At 49.6% G+C, this 23851-nt stretch overlaps 1 protein-coding gene across 1 annotated transcript in view; it reads right to left on the reverse strand.

The window, feature by feature from the left end:
- Positions 1-23347, reverse strand: part of igdcc4 (immunoglobulin superfamily, DCC subclass, member 4) — a 47837-nt gene extending 24490 nt beyond the window's left edge. Inside the window, 3 exon segments of the mRNA XM_036543914.1 lie at positions 987-1128; positions 5336-5638; positions 23046-23347. Coding sequence (XP_036399807.1) covers positions 987-1128; positions 5336-5638; positions 23046-23112 — 512 coding nt within the window. The 5' untranslated portion in view covers positions 23113-23347.
- Between the last annotated feature and the right edge of the window lie 504 nt (positions 23348-23851).

The raw sequence follows: 23851 nt of genomic DNA on the forward strand, positions 1-23851 counted from the left end.
GAGGAGGGGAAGGGGCGGAGGGCTCATGTGGAGATGAATGAGTATTATTCCACTCACTGTGGTACAAAGCGCGTCAGCCCCCCACCCACCCCCCCGCTCGCACATGGCCCAGGCTGTGCCAACGAGTCGCACACAGGGGTTTTCAGATTAAACAAATAAATGGGCAAAGAGGGGAAAAAATAAATAAATAAAATATGGCCCCGCACTCCGTGACCCCGACCTTCAGCCCTGAGTGCGAGGAAACCGGCAGCGCTGTGCCCAGCTCTTATCTCTGACCTCCAGTCCACCGAGAACGATCAAACACACACGTATACATGGAAATACATCACGCTTTACATCGCCTCTAATCAAAGCCACAGAGCTCTCCCGCACTCACACAGGGGCCCCCGATTATTTAGTAACTGCCGCGGTCTGGTACCTCCGACAGCAGGGTCGCTGTTCCCTCTTAAAGACTTAAAAGGTGGCGCTTACAGAGGTAGGCCCATGTGACCTGTGACCTATGAACTCTGTCCTTCCCTATGCCCGCAGGCTACAAGTGTGTTTGGGGTAGGCATGCTGATTAGATGTGGCTGTGAGGAAAGAGATTTAACACCTGGCTGCCATTCCTCGTTGGGCGCAGTCTAAAGTTCGAGCTTGCTCAGAATGTCCTCGCGTGAGAGGTACGAATTGAACCGATTCTGACAGGTGAGGAAAAACACCATTAACACGCTAATCAGCAACATTTCCTGGAAGACCAGGGAGGAGCGCAAGAAAGCCAGGGCTTGACCGCAATGTCTGGACTCAATACACAATACTTTTGAGCAAAGGGTTGCATCTCACAGAGTGGTCCACGATTCCAGAAAAACCAGACACACTAGTCAGAACCTAAAAAGTTGCTTACAGTTTCAGTACATGAGAGTAGTTTGGTTAAAATTCACATTTCACCAGGTCATCTAGCGTACAGTGGTTTCCACGTAGTTTCTGCAGTAGCGGAAGAGGCCTCTCACCTGGTTTGGGTTGGCACGGGCACCTGGTCTTTCTCCCAGGTGATGCTGGGCATGGGCAGGCCATCCACGTGACACTCAAAACGTGCCGCGGCCCCCGCGGGCACTATCTGGGACTCGGGGTGCTGAAGGAAGCGGGACAGACCTAGGGGGGAGAGAAGGACGGGGGGTGGGGGGTCACATTGACTGCTATACGAAGAACCGTCCGTTACCAAAGACATGACATCGCTACGGGATCTAAGAGAAAGCTGTAGCTTCACAGCCCTTGACCAGTGAACAGAGAGGGTCATGACCTTTGACCTCATGGAGACGCCAACAGCGTTTGCCCCAGGAAAAAAAACAGCACAATAAACTGTCACTTTAAGCTGCATCCCAATGAAATCTGATATTCCTGGGAGTGCTCCGGGGACTGCACCTGAAAAACATCTTAACCGAGATTTGCATCCAAATAGTTTATGATTCTGAGGTCTCAGAATCATCAATGTGTATCTAGACAACAATACAGTGTTGGTTTAGGTCCAGTGTAAGATGGATTGCAACTCTGCATACTTAGTAAATCCAACTAAAGTCTAATCCTGCTTTTATTGCTCAAATATTTACTGAGTTTGAGCCTTTCAAACATCGAAAATGCACTTGAATGTTTAATGGTCATAATATTATTATGTTTTTTTCCTTTATTAGCAACAAACCAAGAAATGGTGCAGGTTTAACTGAGTAACACTAATTGCATCAAATGGCTATAAAATTCATATTTGCTTAAATGAGAAAGGTTTTTCGAAGAAGACATTAAGTGCTCCCAGCAGCTCTAGCAATTATACACAGAGGATGTTCAAGACTGTACAGGTAGCGCTATCAAATGCTGTGCCAGGGTTTGTTAATAATCAATCCATTACACAGTATGCAATATTCATGTAAACACACTGTGAAATCATTGCAAGCAGGGCTGCTATCAGCAAGTGAACTGTGTGTGTGTGTGTGTGTGTATGTGTGTGTGTGTGTGTCTGTGGGGGGAATATTCTGAGTGTGTTTCTCTCTTTCTCTGTGTATGTGTGTGATGTGTGTCAAGTATGTGCATTGAGTGTGTTCTATGTTCTCAGTTTGTGTGTTGTATGTTCTGTGTGTGTATATTGTCATTGTTATGAGTGTGTGTGTGTGTGTGTGTGTGTGTGTGTGCTGCAAGTGTTCTATGTGTGCTTTTCACTCTCTCTCGTGTGCATCTGTGTGTATGTGTGTGTGTGTGTGTGTGTGTGTGTGTAAGGAATGACAGGTGATCCAGTGCATTAGGAAACATTTAAACATTAAAAAAGCTCAGAGGGGGAAGCAGGTGGGGCTGGTTTTTACAATGGCAGGTTAGACATTCATTTTACCCTGGAAAGATCTTTCCTGTGAAAGGGAGCAAGATGTTCTGGGGGTAACTATAAGTACAGTTTCTTCTTAAACTCAGAGTGACGAAGTATGACACTCTAATGGACTCACACAGTAAGATTCACATTCAAATGGTGTGTTTTGTCTGAGTATCTGTCTGTAGGATTCAGCAGAGAATTGTTGCTGAAATATAACTTCACATTCTGTGCTAGCATAACGTGAACAGACAGGAAAAGCTACTGAATCCCTCTCCTCAAGGGGGTTTGGAAAGAACATCCACCTGCTATCCTTCCAGTCTCTTTAGTTCAGACACCTTTGTTGGCATGACAATAAAATGCCCGCAATACCAAAGCATTCTGGGCATAGAGCATGAAGTACAAAAATAAAAGTGGGTAAAATAAAAACAAAAAGCAGTTATTTTTCTAAAATACAATTAAACAGCAATAATAACAATTATGACATGAGGGTATGATAAAAGTACTGAAATCCATTTTTCTTCTGCTACTTCTTCATTATTATTACCATGCTAGTCAGATACAAATTGTGGTTGCATGGTTAAATACACACATTACAAAACAACTGCTGCTATTTCTCTCTGTGTGCTTCACCCAGTATTTCTGTAAAACTGTGCCCCCCCCCCAACCCTCCCCCCCGGGGGATGGGTAGTTTATTCATGTCTCATCAGACAAGGAATTATGGGCAGATGTGCATTATTTTGGGGAATTAAGCATCTCCTGCCTGCCCGTGCTTTCAGCATGTGGGATAAACAGAGGTCTGTCTGGACTTCGTGTCGATCGCAGCGTGAGCACAGCCTGTCCTCTCTGGGCAATAAAACCTGCCCGTGCTGGCCGGTCTCTATCAGCAATCTGCGCTGTACTTTGTCAGGACCTCTCTGAGCTGGTTAACTCGTTCTGAGTAACGCCGTCCCGAAGCTGTATCTGTGCCGGTGGGAGCGCGCGGAGCCTTGCCTAGGAGGGTCGTTGAAATGACTTTCCTCCAATCACTTCCCTTGACATTTATTAAACTGATCAACACGATCAAAGTTAAGATTGATTCATTTGATCTTGAATTTTAGCTCTCCCTGATATTGGAGGCTGAAAAAAATCATAATTATGTTTTTTAATGCATACTGCCAGTACTCTTCCAGTAGTGCCTGGTTCTGCTGTGGCCCCTTTTCTGTAAGAAACAGATGGCAGGGATTTTGTTTTGGTTCATGCAGACTGGTTTTGACTTGTTTGGTAGACTGGTAGACTTGTTTGGTTCATGTAGATTAACACTGCAACCAGCGGGTATAAATGTCAAAATCGGCTGGACTCAGACTCAAAACCTCTCTCAGTTAACACAGTGAACAAAGACCTTTCTCATCTTCTGCACAGTTACCTCAGCATTCTGCATTTACTCCCTACTTTACCTGGCTCTTACTGCACCACAGACTTTATCTACTGCTCCATTTTCAAAAAGTTCATAAAATAAATATCTACGCCAGACTACATAATACGTGTTTGCCTGCAGAACAAGCAAATATCTTTTCTTTCGCTGGTAAACATGTTTATCTGTTAGGGTGTGTAGGGTGTAAATATGATCAGCTGTGCAGCGTCTTGGCACGGCGCCAGTCTGAATCTTACTCAAGTGACTCGGTAATCCTTACGGAAGTTCTGAAGCTCTGTGTTAATAATGGCGCGGTCTGCCTCGCCAAGATCGCTACGCGCACTGACGCTCTGGTTTCACCCGCGGTCTTAAAAATAGAGGTCATCGGTCCTTGTCTCCATAGGTGTCCCTCTGGCTCTCTCTTCCCTCTCTGTTCTGTTTCTCTCCCTCTCTTTCTCACTCCCCCTGTTTTCTGGCCTCTCTGCTATCAGATTACAGCTTTCTTTCCACTCCCCTCCTGCATTCAGATAATCCCACCCAGGACCCCTTGGCTCAGACGCCTGTCCCAAGATCACCTCCCTCGTCTCTCCTTTGTCTTTTCCCACAAAAAAAAAAACTACGACCGACAGGGAAAGAGCGCACCGGAGAAAGGTCAGCGCGCGCATAACTATCAAAACGATCAATTACGCCAGGTCCTCTCTTTTGAAACGGCGCATTACGGCTGTCTCTCACAGAGAGAGAGAGAGGGATGATTTTTTCCCCCCTTTTTTTTTCCACATGACTTGAATCCACTTCTCACTCTCGGTCTAAACGATGGTGGTAAAAGGCCAGGGAGTATCGGGTTCTTCTCACTGTCAGTATGCGTGTAGGTCCACGGCCCCCTCCCCTGGTTCACAGAGCCCCCCCCCCCCCCCCTTCATCTGTCCGGGGCCCAGGAGAAATGAGATCTGCCAGCTCAGGAGACACCCTCTAAAAGCCACGCTTAACAGACATGCAAATATGTGCCTTTCGCCTACCCTTCTCCAAAATACCCCCAACCTCCCTCCTGCCCCCCCGGGACGGAGCGACCTCATAAAAATAATTAGCATGTGACAGCCGGACAAAGGCAGAGATAAATGCATGCAGGGGATCACAACAGTTTACACAGAGCCAATAACAAAATGAAACCAGTGGCATTCTAAAGAGGAGCACATTAAAACCAGAGGGGAGGAGTGAAACCTAATCTCTCCATCCCACCCCCCCGACCCCCCTCAGATGGGCCCCGCTCAACCCGCTGGGAATCTACCTGTGCCGAGGAGACAATCGGCCGCACAATCGGGCCCTTGTCTCTGGCAGGTGCGGCCCCGGTCTAGGCCCCAGCCCAGGCCCCGGCCGGGCCGGAGGAACCGACCCGTGGAATGCGCTCTCTGCAGCAGGGGCCTGCTCCCCGGCCCGCAGCTAAAACTCAACACGGCGTACCTGCTGTGGCTGCATCTGTGTCTGTGTGCGCGTATGGGGGGGAGGGGGGTGCTGTTAATTGAACACACTGTTGAACACACTGTTCCCTGGACAGGAGATACAGCAAAAGGAACAGGAAGTCGGAATGGGGCGGGACGGGAACGGGGCAGCTGGGTACTCACTGGCGAGGTGCACGCTGAGGGTGCGGCTGGTGAGAGCTCCGAAGGGGCTGGCCGACACGCAGCTGTAGCCGCCCTCCACCCCGGGGGGCAGCCTCCCCTCCCGGCCCAGCAGCACCAGCGAGCCATTGGGCAGCGTGCGCACCGCCTCGCCGTCCTGCACCAGCTCGCCGTCCCGGAGCCAGGTCACGTTGAAGGGGGTCTCGGTGGCCCCGAGGTGGCAGTCCAGCAGGAGGGGATGTCCGGGCTCCAGCACCACGTGGACGGGCCCTGCCCCGCAGCTCAGTTCCACCGACGCTGGCTTTTCTGTGGGGGGGGGGACAGACAGAGAGGGAGAGAGATGTTAGATCCTGACTGACGCGACTTAGCAGCCGCGCACGCTACAAAGGCCGCAAGATAAGTCAATCCCAACGCAGGCTTCTCCCCGCCAGAGGAACAGGTCGGCACGAGAGACGCACGGAGAAGGGGAGAAGCAGGAGGTTACACACGACAGAGGGGGGGGCCATTTTCAGAGAATAAGGAACACTCTCGCTGTCAGGAGGGTAATGAGGTTGGAGGGGAGAAGGAGCCGGTTCGGCATTCAGGGAACGAAAAACGCTATAGGTCAGATAGAGACAAAGGGAATGAGAAGACATGATTACATCTGAACTGAATAAACTCTCCCTGATAAGATTAGCATTTGTCCAACATCATATCAGGCTTATCAGTTGTGCTGTTATACGAATCCTTGTAAACAGAAACATTTTACAAGCGCTTGGACATGCAGCTGATTATTTTTGTTGCAAATTACGTCTGAAAGCTCACAATAGATGGATTATTTGGTCCAAACTGCGCAAATGGAGAAATCACACTTCAAGGGCCGAGCCACAATGTCACAAAATTAAAGATGCTCCGCCACGCCGCCACCCTGGCGCGGTCACACATGATTTCCTGCCCGCTCCTGCACCGGCGAGGCTCTTGATTAATTAGGATAATGGCCGACGGAATAATTTCCTTGATTAAATCGGCACTGACCCTCTCGGCGCCCGGCCCCTCCCTCTCAGGATGCGCCGTGCTGTTTGAACAGCCCCGGCCGAAGCGCTGCGCACCTGCCGCAAAAACCCACACAGCCCCGGCGCGGGGGCACGCCCCGCACCTGGATTCGCCTTGTTCCGTTTGGGAAGGAGAGAGCGAGCAGCTCAGAAGGTTAAAGAGTGAGCGAGAGGACGAGCAGGAGCGTCTGCTGCCTCAACGGCTCTGACAGCGCACGGCCCTCAGCCGATCCGACAGCAAGCTGAGCGATGCCAGCATCGGGGCGTGGCCAACCAGCTCATTACACCTGGAATACGCCAATTACCTCACAGCAACCGGGGGTGGTCATTCAGGTCACGGCAACCGACCTCATACTCTTTTGTACACCACGTGACACATATCACAATCACAACTTCACATCCACCCCTTCAGAAAGATTACAGTTACAAAAGCGAAGCCATTACTACAATAAAAACGGAGAAAGCTGGGGTGAGGCACCCTGATTGAACTCAACGCGAGCTCCACAGACGCCTAATATAAAAGAGCCCTTGATGAGTCAGAGAAACGCTGCAGATCTGGGCCTTGGCCACGGTTCCAGGAACGGCAGCCCCTTCTCAGAACACAGGCGACAGAATCGGAGTTCAGCAGAAGGAGCCCGGGCGGCGGCCGCGGCAAGGCCTCCCCCCGGCGCTCTGCTGCAACGCGCTAAGCCGCTCCCCGCGCAAATTCACCGCCAATCCACGGGGACATTAAATTTGACGGCAACACGAGGAGGAGGGTATCATAAAGGATGGTGAATGGACGGTGAAATCCATTTTACACAAGCCTCACACCCGCTCCCTGTGTGCGAGCAGAGCTCCTGTTATCCGATAACAAAGGCGGATTCAGGGAAGTAGCCGGTCTACCTTTCATCCCGTAATAAGGGGAGAAAGAGGTAACAAGGAGAGAGAGAGAGCAGTTACAAAACCCGCACGCTGACCCCGCTTCACTCCCGAGGCTCCTCTCTCCTCTCTCCCACTTAGATGCTTAATTAGATCATTAAACTATTTGCAGCCATTTTCGAGCGAGTCGCCACCGGCCTCCTATTCAGCCGCAATCTTTCCAGATCTTTCCGCAAGCGTGCTGTTGTTGTCTTTGTATTTTTTTCCTCGATGTTCCACCACAGTGGGAGCGTGCAATACAAAAACTGACCGTACCACTACTGTACGGCTCTGCTCCCGTGAGCTCTGCTCATCAGCACGTTAGAAGCAGGCAGATTAAGGCCGATGAAGAAATGGCACACTTAAGGAGACTCATCTGGGAGCCGTCGATGAGATATGCTGACACAGGCACCCGTGGACGTAAAACACAGGCCCGGTTTCACTCATACACGTCTGGATGCACAGAAACGAGGCCTTTCTATAGAATGGTTTCAATGTGCAGCCGGCTGAAATTGAGGTGTGTCTGGAAGTAGGTCAGTCCAGGTGCAGTGGGCTCCCTGCTTCTGAATGTGGCCATGATGTAGCATGTTTACACTACATTGGGCACATGTAGGCTTAAGTGGTGCTTATGGAACTGATGGAGGATGAAGTGGCCTGACATAATTCCATCTCACCCAGAAATACAATTTTTAAAGTGAACACTGTATGCGTACACCCAGACTAGGCATAATCACTGCCTGGAATAATGTGACATTTTGTTTCATTCACACAAGTGAATTTCTATGTGCTTACTCGCTAGCAGCAAGTGAATGGTAGGTAAAATGTAGGACAAGAGAGCTACCAATTAAGCCTGCATAACATTACAGACCAAATGATGTAGTATGATTAAAAATCCACCTCCACCAAGCTCGCTAGCTGCTAGTGAAAGACTAGGTGCCACTTTTTTAACAACTTAGCCGACCAGCAGCTGACATGCTTGGTAGTTGTTTAGCACTAGTAAAGGGGCAGGTTGGAACTGGGGCGCCCATGTGACATCCTTCTTTGGCTAACTGCCCCTGTAGGTGATGTCAGGAAATGTAGTTTATTTTTCCAACGAACCCCCCCCCAGTACCCCCCTGCTGCGCGCTCATACTGAGATGTTCTGAATGGACAGGATGGCAGCGTGCCAGACACCTCATTGCTCATACACCCCGCTCGCCCTTGAGAGCCAGAGAGAGAGAGGGAGAGGGAGGGAGAGAGAGAAGGCGGGGGGGTGGAGGTGAATGGGGCGGAGAAGACGACAGGTGAAAGGGAGGTGCGGGAGGAGGGGCGAAGCGACACCGCCGTCGGACCCGCCGTCGTGACAATCCGCCACCTCTTCGCGCTTCCTCCATTACCAACCGGGTCACCTGTCGAGCGGATCACGGGAGGCGACGTGATCGTCCTCCTACACTCGCTGGTCCCGCACGTGTCCTGCCAGAGCGGAGCTTTTAATTAAAGTACGACAGCCGGAGCGTCTGGGTGAGGTCAGGTTACCAGCCCCGCGGCTCCGTTTTATTGCGCTCCTGCGACCCCCCCCACCCCCACCTCGCCCCCCCCTTTACCATTCATAGGGGCTGCAGAGCGGAACACCACAGTGGGTTCACAGAGTGCACGTGATTCTGAGTAATTGTCAGTGTGCTTATCGGCTGGACGACACAGACCGGTTCTATGGAGATAGTATGTGTTTGTGGGGGGGCTGTATTGCATGTGGGGGGTGTATGTATGCATTTGTCACTGTCCATGACATGTGTGTGTTTCTCTGAGAACTGATGAGGCATGTTTTTGTGTGCCTGGGTGGTTGAGTGGCATGTTTGTGTGAGTATGTATGTGCATTAACGAGTTAGCTCATGCCTTTTTTTGGGTGAGTATGTATGCACACATGGTTATAAATTGTGTTTTATGTGTTTTATAAATCCCCTTTTCATGCAAGGGTGTGGCCACAATGCACATTTCTGCATGTGTGTGAGTATTCATAAAGCATGTCTGTGTGAGAATTTTCATGAAGCATTTGTGCATGCCAGCATCTTCTAAAGCACGTTTCTGTTTGAGCGTGCGTATGTGCTCCTGAAGTAGCACACTTGTGCGAGAGTGTATATTTATAAAACATGTTCAAATTAGCTCATGAACACACATGTACATGTATTTATAAATCACATTCATGAGCGGGTACATGTGTGCTTGTGAAACATGACCATGGATGGAAATTATACTTGCATGCACCCAAAAATAGTGTCTCACTGTGTGTTATTAGCCCTTCAAACAAGTGAGACTTTTTTCAGCATCTTAAATACAATCTGGAGTACACAAGCTTGCTTGACGTGATGCAGATTCTCTAGAAGACGTTAGGAATCCATTGGAAAAGACTTGTGTCAAACAAAAACACGTACAATGTTTTAACTTTGTTTTTTTTATGTCTACTTAGTGGAGACAAAGTGCTTCTCAATAATCGCAGCTGGGAGGTAGATCCAGTAGGCATGACCTGATTAAAGTTCCATGTCAGTACTGGGACAATTCCGTAATGTAAACGTATTGAATGCATACTTTAGCTAGATAGCTTGCTAATGATACAGGAAGTAGCAATCAAAAGCTCTTCTCCTTCCTGGCCAATTCTCACTTTCCTAGGTTAGGCCCAACTGTTTTTGGACAACGTAAAGAAGCCAAAAAGAGCAGTTAACCCAAATGAAATGTATTTCTATGCTGTTCAGGGCTTGGAGTAGCTAGGACTCAGCCACCCACTGTTGTACAAGTTTAAAACATCCAAGTATAGGTGTAATACATTATTTCTGCCCTGCTACAGTTCACTTTATTGTCAAAAGGTATTTTCAGAGCACCAGCTAGACTAGCTAGCATAGTTAACATGCAATTGCTGTGTTACAAGACACCCACACTACTTAACAACCTAAATGAGCCAAGAACTGATCTGCACCTTCCAGGAACACCCCTGCTGTCTGAAACCGTAAGGTGCTTCCAGACCAAAAGCGGCTCAGCAGCTTTAGGGGCGATGCACACGCGCCTTTCCTGATGCCACCGAAATTAAACGACAAACTTTCGCCATTCTCACATCCCTCCATTGGTAAAACTTATCTTTATGCACAGGAGGGACATGTTTTATATACTTTCTTTTCTTTATAGATGTGTTTACAGACTGTGGGTTTTTCTATTTTGCCATTATTATGCATTGTCAAGGTATACAAAACATACAAATATTTCACAAATTGTGCTCTTTTCTGATTTAGTCCCAACCCATTTTAAAATGGTAAGGACTGTGGGCTGCTGGTACGTCAGCCAGCCTGGCAGAAATTGGAGAATACTGGCCTGGCTAGCCAGTGCTAAAATTTTATCATTTCCATCTCTGAGCATGTATGCGTGAGTGTATACGCGCGTTGCATCTCTGACACAGATGGGGGCGTATGACTGCAGACAGGGCCTGATTAATAGCTATGCGCCAAACTGGTATCTGAAACGGGGAGATGGAGAATGTGTGAGTGCATATGTGCGTGCGTATGTGTGAGTGTGAGTGTGTGTGTGTGTGTGTGTGTGTGCGCGTGCGCCCACATCTTCATAACCGCACCACGCTCCAAACCCAAGACCGGCTCTCAGACATCCACCTGCTCCCCCCTTTGGGGACGAGCCACACGTGAGCTCACTCGGAAAGAACAAGCGGCCACAAATCACGGGGCAAAAAGCCACAGATTCGGAGAGCCGCTCTGACACAACAGTAAACCACAGCGGCCATAGGGCGGCAACCGCCGCCACGCACCTCGCATGGAATGAATACTGAATCAATTTGTACGCGCGTACCGGCCGCGGCCGGCGTGTAACTTGTTCTGGTACTCCTCAGTGACAGATGGCCGCTGACTGGAGCCAGAGAAGCGGAGAGAATGCGGTGAGATTTCTACACTGTAAACATCTTCCCTTAGCCTCTGCGTGAGGCACCAAATGCAAAAGGGGTTACGCACACACACACACACACATACACACACACGCACACACACGCACACACACACATACACACACATACACACACACGCACACACACACATACACACACATACACATATTGACACACACACACACACACGCACGCACGCACGCACGCACACATACACACATAGACACACACACACACACATACGCACGCACACATACACACATAGACACACACACACACACGCACGCACATACACATGCACATACACACGCACACACACGCGCACACGCACGCACACACACACACACGCACACACACGCACGCGCACACACACGCACGCGCACACACACGCACGCACACACACACACACACACGCACGCGCACACACACGCACGCACACACACACGCACAAGCAAACGCGCACGCACACGCACGCACGCACACACACACACACACACACGCACGCGCACACACACGCACACACATACACACGCACATACATGCACACACACACACATATACATACACACACACACACACACACACAGACACACACACACACAGGCATATACACACGCAAGCAGGCACGCACGCACATGCACGCACACACACACACGTACACACATACACACACACACGCACACACACATGCACGCACACACACGCACACATGCACGCACATACACACACACGCACATACACACGCACACACGGGCACACACACACATACACACACACGCACGTACACACACACACGCACGCACACTCATACACACGCACACGCATGCACACACACACACATGGACATGCACACACACACAAATGTGAGAGAAATGTCTGCTATTTGTTTGGAGAACAATGTGGCTCTCAGATTTCAGCACGCGCCCAGGAGCTCCTTGCACAATAACACTGACATGCTGCCAGTTTCATATAGCCAAACATACTTCACAATTGTCTAAACATTTAACCTAATAGGCTTTTATCTGCGGCGCGGCCCCCGGAAAGCGGAGCGCGATGTTATCAGATCCCTCCTGCAGAACGCCGCCCGGCCCTGCCTTTCTTCGTGAGCGGGAGCGCGGGAGTGTGGGAGAGAGGGAGGAGAGGGGAAGGAGTGAAGCATATGAATGCTTTCTGCTTTTCTGCTTTCTGATGTCTGAGGGGAGATCCTGAGGGGAGATCCTGACCGATCTTATTTTCACTGCAGTGAAACTAATCCAAACACTGAGTGCGGCTTATTAGACGGAAGCTTGTATTTTCATCCATGCATGTATGTGTGTGTTTGAAGTGGACGGGGTCCTCAAATATTTTACATAAGTTTTATATTAGAATTGCAATTCTTCCTTGTGCTTGTGGGGTGTTACTCACACTCACTGGGGTCAGTAGCACACACGTAACAGCCTCCGTTTCGGGCACAACACGCCCCAGTTAAGGTTGTTCCTCTGAGGTCTGACAGTCCCAAACGCAACTGGTGCGTTCATACGGTGAAAGGATGTGCACATTTTTTGTGGCTTCCGATTTAACTTACAGATTTGAACCATTGAGTGATTCTCAATCTGTTCAGGGACGGAGCTGAGGAAGACGACTGCAATCATCTTCCATTGTGCCGTGTTCTTTGGAGCCTGAATTTCAAGCCGGCCGATTCAACCTGCTTCTAATTCAATGCTGTAGAAAGTAAGAGGCGGAGGAGCCCTTCTGAGTGTTTGTAGGAAAAAGGTAAAACACGAAAAACTGTATGAGTATAAACAACAGAAGGAGTAACTCCCTACAACTCCCAAAACCAAAGAGTCTCAACTGTACACTCATTCCAGAACCACATGGCATCAGAGTGGGTCTGTGTGCTGGTTTGCAAGTGCTGAACAGATCTCTGCCCATGGAGGATAGAAATGGATGACTGACACCACAGAAATCAAACCAAAGTAGGTGAAAATGTGGCAAGAAGAACATCATATGGCAATCTGAAAAGTATAGTGGAGGACACCTCACGTTGTTTTTTTAAAAAACAGCACAAATGTAGCAAAGGGGTGGCAGTGTGGCATAGTGGTAAGGAGCAGGGCTTGTAACGAAAAGGTTGTTGGTTTGATTCCTTGCTGGGGCGTTGCTGCTCCACCCATAGGAAAGGTACTTAACCCGGAGTTTCATTTACATTTACATTTATTCATTTGGCAGACGCTTTTATCCAAAGCGACTTACATAGGTTACAGTTCTTTACAATGTCATCCATTTATACAGCTGGATATTTTTACTAAGGCAACTGTGGGTTAAGTACCTTGCCCAAGGGTACAGCAGCAGTGTCCCAGCAGGGATCGAACTGGCAACCTTTCGGTTACAAGTCCTGCTCCTTAACCACTATGCTACACTGCCGCCCCAGTTTACCCTAGATATTTACTGAGTTTCCTCAGTAAATATCCAGCTGCATAAATGGATAACATGTAAAAACTGTAAACTACTTGTAAGTCGCTCTGGATAAGATCGTCTGCTGAAATATTGTATAATAATGTAATTTAATGCAAATCAGTAAAAGGCATATAAGACGGGATGGCAGTGTGGTACAGTGTTGCATAGCGGTAAGGAGCAGGGCTCATAACTGAAGTTTGTTGACCCAATGGGACACTGCTATTGTACCCTTGGGCAAGTTACTTAACCCTGAATTGTCTTACTAAATATCCTGTGTGAGGCCCTGGATAAGAGAGGCTGGTAAGTGACAATAATATATTACGTAATGGAGGGGAGATGGGAGTGACAGCATTCCCAGGCTGATCCCAGAACAGTGATGCACATCCATCCCTTGCTCTGCGCTTCATTCAGGCAAAAGAGCCGTCTTTCCAACCTTTCCAAAACACAGAACTGACACGCAGACTGTCGACTGTTGATGACGTAACGGGCACAGCCACAAAACACTTCATAATTCAACTTCAGCTAAGATTCTGTCACAGTTCCAACAACAGAGATATAAATGTGAACAGTACTATAAATACGATGGCTGGCACACACCCAATATGACATGTAACACTGCTGGCTGACTCTCCTGTCAGTGGTAAAACCTGCACCTTAAACGTGCTGGGTCAAGAGTGATGCTGAAGCTGGAACATAAACTGTCAGGTTACCCACTGTCTGGCAACCTGTGAGTTAGGGACTCCAGATATGTTTTTCTAGAAATCATAAATCATTTCAAGTCAAATGAAATACTATACATGACTACTGTAGTCTTTCCTGTCAATGTCAGTGCTTTACTTTTAACAAATTATTCTGTTATTATTATTATTGAACTTTCCATGTCCAAAAAACCTTGGGTTAATTTTTTTTTTTGGCAAATTCTAAGGTGAACGGATGACCAGGCTTTGAGTACAGACACAGAGGACACCCAGTGATGTGCTGCAGATGGCAGGGCAGGGTTTTACAACTCAATATACTGCAATGGATGGCTGCATGGCTTCCCACCCCTTCTCCTTCAGCAACAGTGTCCTACAAAATCCTGCAAGACCAAAGCATATCTGCCTCCCCAGGGAAAAAAGTGGGGGAAAACACACAAACACACACACACACACACACACACACGCACGCACCAAAGGCACGCTAACAGTCCCACGAGCAGCAGCCCAGGGAATTGGACTACAATGTTTCCCTGTCCTTTATCTACCCCACACACACCTCACAGGAAGTTCAAACACGTTAAGCCCCTTTTTATCATCTGATAACAGAAATAAAATACGAAGACACAGCTCACTCTGAATATAAATTTGACAGGGGAGCGCAGGAAAGAAAGGGAGGGGGAAAGGGGTAGAAAGAGAGATAGAGTAAGAGAGAGAGAGGGAGAGGGGGAGAGAGGGGGAGGGAGGGAGGCCTGAGAGGAGAGGACAGGCAGGGTGGGAACCGGGAAGCGGAGGGATTTGCTGGTAAGGCCGCGTTCTGGCCGCTCAGTCATGCGTGACCAGGCCCGCTCCCATCACAGGGCCTGCGATCCGCTGCGCCCCGCGGAGGGCCTCACGGCGGAGAGTCCGGCCGGGGGCGGGGGGGATGGGGGGGGTGGGGGCCCCCGAGGACCGCCGGACCCAAAGTTTACGCCGCACCGAGGCCGGGGACGGCCTCCCGGCCCAAACGGGTGGCGGTCAGCTGAAACCCTCCCCCCCGGGCCAGGCCTGCAGCAAAGTGGACGAGTGCGGAGGGTGAGAGAGAAAGGAGGGAGGACCGCGGCGCAAGTGGCTTTGATGGGCGAAACCCGAGTCGGGAAACTACAGGACCTCTTTTCAGCCTGTGTCATCGCCGGGGGCGGGGGAGGAGGGGTGGGGTACTGCTCCCTTTCATCACCACCGACTTTGACAGAGATCGCCTCGCCAAACTACTGAACTAGTTTCTTTTCAAAAAAACAAAAAAACAAGTCAAGGGGTCACATGGCCTGCCCCGCAACCCACCCACCTCCACGTCCCTGTCAGTACTGATCAACACTCATTTAACTGACATGTTTTTAATCTACTAACCACTGATGATGTAGTACGTGTTAATAAAGGGTCAACTATCCCATTCACTCCAGACAAGCAAGGCTGCTGAACCAACCACAACATCACAAATGGACTCTCAGAATAATAACAATAACAGCATATAATCAGCAGCACAAATTAAGTCAAATAAATATAGCCACAATTAAAAAGGATTCCTCCATGTTGCCTATTGCTGCAGGTAAGAACATGTGTTTGTCATGGACACAAACACCACCAGTGCTTCACTTGGAGATCCTAAATTCATCTATCCAGTCATACGAGCTCTCTCGCTCCACCCCTCGCCCTTTAAGTAACCGTACCCCACCTCTTAGCACAAAGATGGCCTTGTGTATCCACACTGTTTGGTCCTTATCAGTACTCCGGGGCTGCTACAAACGTGTCTCTGAATCTTTCCTCTTTCTGAGGGAAACCCAAATCCCAGTCAGAGTGTGTGAGAGTGTGTGTGTGTGTGTGTGTACGCGTTTGGCATCTCAGTCAGCAGCTCGTGGAGTCACTCAGGGTTGTCTCTTCTCACATGCAGAAGCCCCCCCACCCCACCCCGTGGTCATGTGACCCGGCGGCCAGCAGCGCGGAATGGAAGGAATGTGACCGTATGACTGTTTACCCAACGAGTGCCGTGAGGAAGAGGCCATCCTTCACGTGGCACCGCCGACCCGCACGGTGACAGCCCAAACGTCCGCACACGCGTGTGCTCACGCCCCCCACCCCCAAACGTGCTCGTCAGTCCATACGAACGCGTCGAACGCGAAAACAACAGTTGGCTCTGATCAGATGTGCACTTTATGAGAAATGGAGGACACCTGGGTACATGGACACACATGCAGACAACGCAGACACAGCCAGAGACTGCGCAGTGACTAGACACACCACGAGTGAATGAACATCACCACTGCAGCGAGGTCACACCCAGGGCGCGGGGGTACACACAGCAGGGCTGAGTCATGTGACCGCCCGAACCCTCCCTCGGCCTGTTACAAACTGATCAGATGAAGCATCGACCCGGCTCTATTGATCCACTGGTGTTAACAGGCAGCTAACATTTCAAGGATATCACTCCGGGAGGGGCCGGGGGCTCGGGGAGAGGGGAGGGGTTATTCCACTCTCCACACCGCCATGCCAAATGAGGGACATATCTGTATTTAAACAGCCTTAGCCACCTGATGCAATGAATTTCTAGCCTATGCAGAATCCCACCCCTCCGGCTAAAAACGACGAGCCTAAACTCACAGTGGATGGCGGTAAATGATTAATATATATGAGCTTGCTTATCTGACGATTTAATGTTTAATTGTTTTACAGGCGCTGCCCTGCGAGAGCTATCAGCCACAGGCCCCCGGACCTCTGCCAGCCTCAGATGGGGAGCAGCTTAATTGAGTGCAGTGGGATTCTGGCAGCTTCCGCGGCCCGCTCTGACTTCCCCGTCCCACAGCAAGTCTTCCACTGCACATCACCATGGATGCTGGGAGCAGAGCAGGTGACAAATGCTGCAGCTCTGCCCGGGTCGCTCCCCAGAATCCCGGGTAAATCCCTGTAGGCCACCACATACACCACTGACCTGTGAGCTCTGAAAACACTGATTCAAATGAAGCGAGAACATACCCATTACATTACGTTACTGTCATTTAGCAGACACTCTTATCCATACTCACACAGGCTACAAGTTTTACATTGTATCCGTTTACATAGCTGGATGTTTTACTGAGGCAATTGTAGGTTAAGTACCTTGCCCAAGGGTACAACAGCGGTGCCCCTGCGGGGAATCAAATAACCTTTCAGTTACGAGCCCTGCTCCTTAACACTATGCTACATCGGCGACCTATCCACATTCATATATCTCCACAGGTACTGCTGGGTAAGAAAAGAATATCTAACTCGACCTGATGAAGCCCTCTGCGGTCAGAAGGTTGTTTTATTTCACCTTTCATAAAGCTACAACAGTGTGCTCGTGAAATTCACTCCAACAGCTCAGGGGGGAAGTCATCCGTGGTTTGTTGCCATACAAAAAAAATCTAGCTTACAGTATCAGAGAGCGCAGCGATGGATACAGCAGCAGCGGTAGAGCTAATGTTACTGTAGACGCGCGGCGCCTGCTGTCCTCACGTCGCTCACCTAATTGTGCATCACCGACACGTCGCGCTTTTTAATGAGGCCGCGAGTAGCTCTCTCACACATTACCGCAACGGCAGGTTTCGCCGGCCGAGAACCGAGGGACCGAACACCTCCCGCTAATTACGGGCTCAGTTCTCCGCGGCGCAGAGGGCTCCAGCGGTGTGCCGCCCGGAGGCCCCCGAAGCTGCCCGCGAGAGAGGTGCGCGGGTTTCAGACCCAGCGAAAACCCTCAGCCGGCCACAGGCTTCAACCACCGCCGCCGCCGCAGAGCGACCGCGTCTCCGCTAAAGGAGAAGCGAAAGCGGCGGGCTTCCTCTGCGGTCGGGTGCCGGTTTCGATCCTCGAGGCGTTCTCTAACGGCCGTATCATATCAAAGGGGCCTTCCGTGGGCCGTGCGTGGGGAGTGGGAGGCGAGCTAGCAGTCTCAAGCGCCCGTGGCTACGCAACCTCGGCCGCTCTCCGGCAAGCGAGGACACCGCGCTCTAACTCAGCAGCTCTCTAAATAACAGGCACCCTAATTTCACTCCCGCTCTCCAGGGAATAATCGCACCAGCACTCCATCCAACACCGACACGCGTTCACACAGCAAAGGAAGCACCCACAGGCGCACACGTGTGTGCGCGTACACACTCACATACGCACACAAACAAACACATCTGCCCGGCCAGACTCCCTCAGGCTAATTTATGCAAATGATTTACACCGCCACGAATCCTTCCCATTCGCTAACTGCCCGCAAATGCAAAACGCGCGGCCACCAGCATCTGGTCCCCGAGGGAAGGCAGCTGAGGTGTGTACACGATCCAGTAAAAAACTGGATTACAAGAGCATTTTGCCACACAAAGTTCAGATAAGGCTAATGAATTTTTAGCCAAGAGCACAGTCATTTATGTAATAGAATTAGCATAATTACAACATTTACAGAGCAGCTCATAGAAGACAAAAAAAATGCAATTAACTTTATGAATAATCCATTAAGCAGGACCGGTTCGTGAGCATCCTCCCAGGGAACGATCAGCCAATCGCAGTGCTGGCAGGGAGACGGGGCAGAGGTCTAATCTTGCTCTCGTTAACCGGTGGCCGGAAGGGAAGACGGACAAAGGGGGACAGCAGTGGAGGGCGCACAGAATCCGTTAACACCCCCCTGAAACAGTGCCGCCCACTCAGGACTGTGTCCTGGGGTAAACCCACCGTACTCTGTATTCTCAGCCTTTTCCATGCAGTGTGCACACGCACGCACACACACACACACACACACACACACACACGCACGAACGACCGGAGGCGCAGATACAGTATTCATGATGGGAGGAAGAGGAGCTCGCTCTGGCCTTCCCCTCGCTATAAATCTGCATGCATGTGACACTGCAGCCAGGAGTCACGGGGGAGGAAAACTGTCTGAGCCATGTGACCGCTCTACACAAGAGCCTCTTTCCCTTCCTCTCTTTCTTTCTCTCCTTTCCCATCTATTCCCCTCTCCCCTCTAGTCGCCGAAAGGCACAGATTCCCCGTTACGCACGGAGTGCACTGGGACATCCCTTAAAGGCCCGTTTCTCTTACATGGGGTAAGGACACGAGCACACGCGGGAACACACACACACACACACACTCACACACACATATCCGCCCGCCCTCTGAGCATGATTCACACAGATGCTCCTGAGCATGCTCGTTCCCTCGCTCCCTCTCTGTCTCTCTCTCTGTCTCACACACACATCAGCGTTGGAATCTGCATGATGGGTTTTCATTTGTTCCTTCAATTGGAGAGAACAAGCTCTTTGTTTTTGGACAGGATGCAAAAATGCCTCACGCGCTCACCCCCCACAACCCTCCCACCCGTGCCAGCGGCGCTCCCCCCAGTTCACCCCCTTTCCCCGTATACCCCACCCCCTGCCCCCCCTCCCCTCGTTCCCCGTTCCCACAGAGCCCCCACAACATTCCTGGGACGCGCTCCCAGCAGCGCTCTCACCAGTCTGGAGTGGGACTGGGACCCAGGGTTTCTTCGGCAGGGATCTCTGGGTGTGGGGTGTGTGTGTGGGGGGGGGGGGACGCAGTGCCCCAAACAACTGCAGGCCTTGCGATGAGCACAGACCATCAGATTCGGCCGTACCGACACCTCACAGCCAGCCTCAAAGCCCCAGGGCATCTGTACTTTGAATACAACTGCATGCTTTAGAAAAACTGCAAGAACAAAGTTCATCTACCACAGGTCAGCAGTGGGGAATTGTACAGTAAGAGAGAGTGTGACTGATTGTACAAACTCATTTTTGCTCTCGTTTGGGGTGGTCCCATTACGGATATCCTCATATAAGCTCCCCAGCCACCCTAGATAGAGCAGTATTGTATCGGGGCAGTCTGCTCACAGGTTACATTACATTGCATTATTGTCATTTAGCACATGCTCTTATCCAGGGAGACTTACAGATTTTACAATGTTTACATGCTATCCATTTATACAGCTAAATATTTACTGAGACAACTGTGGGTTAAGTACCTTGCCTAAAGGGTAAAAACGGCAGTGCCCCGGCAGAGAATCGAACCAGCAACCTTCCGGTTATGAGCCCTGCTCCTTATCGCTATTCCACACTGCTGCCGACAGGTTAAGGTATGCCAACAGCAGAGCCTTAATATCCATATTGCCATTCAGGAGGAAAACCAAAACTGATCAGATGTTTGTCTGAATGTACCAAACATTTACTGAGACGCCCACCACGCCTACCAAAGGCACGTCCGTACAGGCTGCTGTCCTTTGTGACTGATGTCCGTGCCAGTGCGGCACGGCGCAGCGCGAGCGGAGGTTGGCCGCTGACCCAAAGATCGCGGGTTCAATGCCCAGGTGGACCGCTGCCGCTGTACCCTTGAGCAAGGTGCTTACCCTGAACCGCTTCAGCAAACACCCAGCTGTGGGAACGGATAACGGGAAAGGGACACTGGCATTATGGGCCGCCTCGGATCAAAGTGTGCATCAAGCGTTCAAATAAAGATGAAGAGAAACACCAAACCAGCAAAAGCAGACACTGACACCTCACGGCTCCCGAGACCACAATTTACCTGCTGCACCGGACACCAAATGCCAGTGACAATGACATTCGCCTCTGCGGCTCCGACAGGAGTCATCCCCTTCCCCTGTCCTTCTCAGTAAAATAAGACAAAACACCTTAAACATCACAGCAAACACTTCGAGAGATTTTCAGAGAAATCTGCACTACAGACATATGTGGGCTAAGCCTGAAGGGAAGCTTTCGGAATAGGGGTGCTTTCTGAAACCGAAATGATACCCCTGGGCCACACCTCGCCACTTTCCCTCCTTCCAGCAGGTTACACTTAATGAGTCCTGCTGCAGGACCTCATCACGCCTTACCCCTGCCTCAGGCATACAGCACCGTCTCTGCCCGCGAGCTGCGCGCCACTCAGCTGACCCACAATCCATCATTGCCGCTCCGCTTTCCAAACACAATATCCGCCACATTATTTTAAAATTGTTATAACAGGGCCAATTTATTGTGGAAAACGGATTACCATATTTCCTCATAAGCATTCCTGATTTAAAGTTGGAGGAACAATTTATCATAAATAAAGGAAACCCTATCATAATAAAAACCGTGGACCCGATTGTGTATTTCATTTTTACAGTAATGTTTTACTCAACGCAGCCGCATTACTGACTTTCGGTTTAACCATACTACACTTTCGACCAAATGTGACATGGAGAGGGGGTGTAATAATTATTGCTCAGAGAGTTAGCTGAAATAGCCTACCTGCTGCAACTCGGTAGTTGGCCAACTGGTGCCACAGTATTTGATAACCTGTTCTTTAGCAATTAAATAAATATGTCACGTAGCATTTTCCATATGTGACCATATTAACTAGCCGAACCGCCAACGGGATAACTTCCGTCCTAAATTGTTTTTTAAGGAAAGCGTGCAATTTTCCTGCTGGACCCATGTGCATTTTCTCATATATACAAAGACATGTGTGGCACCGCCAGCCGTGTGCTCTTGCGCTGTTCTTTGTCATGTAAATGTTGTGGCTGGTCTCCTGCTCCGTCTCTCCCATGCCCCCCTCTCCTCCCTCGCCGCCTGTCTGCCTGGTGGCAGCCCGGCTCTCGCCGCTTCCTCGCCCGGAGCTTTAGGCCACTGCAGTGCACACAAGAGCGGCAGCGTACAGCGCACACCCACCTTTCAAAGCTACAACAACACCGACCACATGGCCGACATTTGGCATGGGTTTGCAGAAAATCTCAGTATATTAAAATGCTGTGCAGCGTTGTGGCACCTGGTCCGCACAATATGTTTGACCACGCAGCGGCACCAACGTGGTGCTCGTTTGTTACTGACGTGAGGCATCTGATGTGAACGCTTTTAGGATAAACGATTTAACGACGTGACCAGCAATGAAAGCAAATTAAACTAACCAGCAATGTTCTACTCATTCTATTATTTGCATTATGTCGAAAGCTGTCTGGTTATGTCTTGCAGTTTAAATTATTATATTCGCCACCTAAACTTCAGAAAAATCCCACAACAGAACAACGTAGAAGGGATAAAATTAGCTTGCTGGCTAGCATAACTCTGAAAAACGAGGACATATGATAAGCGGATCCAACACTATATGTAGGTAGGATAATACGGACAAGACATCTACTTATGGACATGCTTTGTGCATAATTTATGTGACTGTTAAAAAGCAATCTATGATATAAAAAGACATGTGGACCCGTTAGCCACATGCCATCAGCTCATTCCTATCAATGGTTCTAATGTCCAAGAACGCGCCCCACATTCCAAAACAAGCGCCCCGTTCTCTAAACTCCGCTTTGCAGGAACCTTCAAAAAAACACTCATGGTAAATAAGTGGCTTAGAATGGTTAGCTTACATATTTAGGTAGCGAATCAGCAACTTTGTCGCTAACTGAGAAACAGGATTGTATCGCCTGTACGAATCGGACAGACCACCCCAAAAGTATCAAGTACAAGATATATGTACAGTAAACGATAAAATCCTGCCTATAAGCGCAAGGTTTACTAAGCCAACATGATTGCTAGCTTTATGAGCAGTATCGAAAACGCTGCAGCGAGCAAGGTGCAAAATATTAGCGCTAGCAAGCTAGCTAGCCAGTCATTCACATGCTCTCACACTGTCACATTTGTAGCTGTTTGCGACAAATACCACATTCAGGCAAGCATGCACAAGCCAGCAATATTAGCATGTATTAAACCATTTACCTTGAGTGGACAAAACACAAAACCCCAGCGAAAGTAGGCAGATAAAACAGATATTCTCCACCGCCATGTAAAGCCTTTGATTTCCAGCAGAGGGGTCAGCACCGTGTGGGTTTTTAATAGCTAGCTATACCGTTAGCTACATACATATATCGGAATCCTAAATAAAGTCCACTTGATTTTTTAGTTGGCTGTTATTTCATGAATATTCCTTTTGATTGGTCCCCCTTCTACACACAACAGAATAGCACTAGTTGGGGGAGAGACGTCGCGTCCCTCTCGGCTTCATCGCCATGTTGTGAGCGAATGTAGTGTGTGAGTGTGTGTGTGTCAGTGTGTGTGTATGTGTGTGTGTTGCACACACGCACACAGACACACACACAGAAGCAAGTCCCGCTTAGGTGTCCACTGGAGTCGCCTGAAACGTTGCCAGCAGTACAACACCCCCCCGAACATCACGCTGCTTTCGAGTAAACTGCCGACAAGTGCACCACAGCCGATGCGGCCCCGGATAACTACAGCGTTTTGCTAAATGTGCATGTGCCACATCTGCCTCTAGATAGCAGGGGGTTCTCTTGTAGTAGTCCTCTGGTTTTGCACACACTTGGGGGAGTAAGTGTTAAGTGTATTGGGGTCAATGCATTAAAGTGATGGGAATGCACGGAGGGAATTGACACATTGGTACATTATTGGCATTCGTACTTGTGCACACATATACATAAGAGACGAGTAATTGAAATCATGCCTTTCAAAATACAGAAAGCAACACCAACAGAAACCCACCTCATTTGTATTTCAGTGCCACTGGG

This window comes from Megalops cyprinoides, chromosome 13 (assembly GCF_013368585.1).
Source record: "Megalops cyprinoides isolate fMegCyp1 chromosome 13, fMegCyp1.pri, whole genome shotgun sequence".
Classification (NCBI taxonomy): Eukaryota; Metazoa; Chordata; class Actinopteri; order Elopiformes; family Megalopidae; genus Megalops; species Megalops cyprinoides.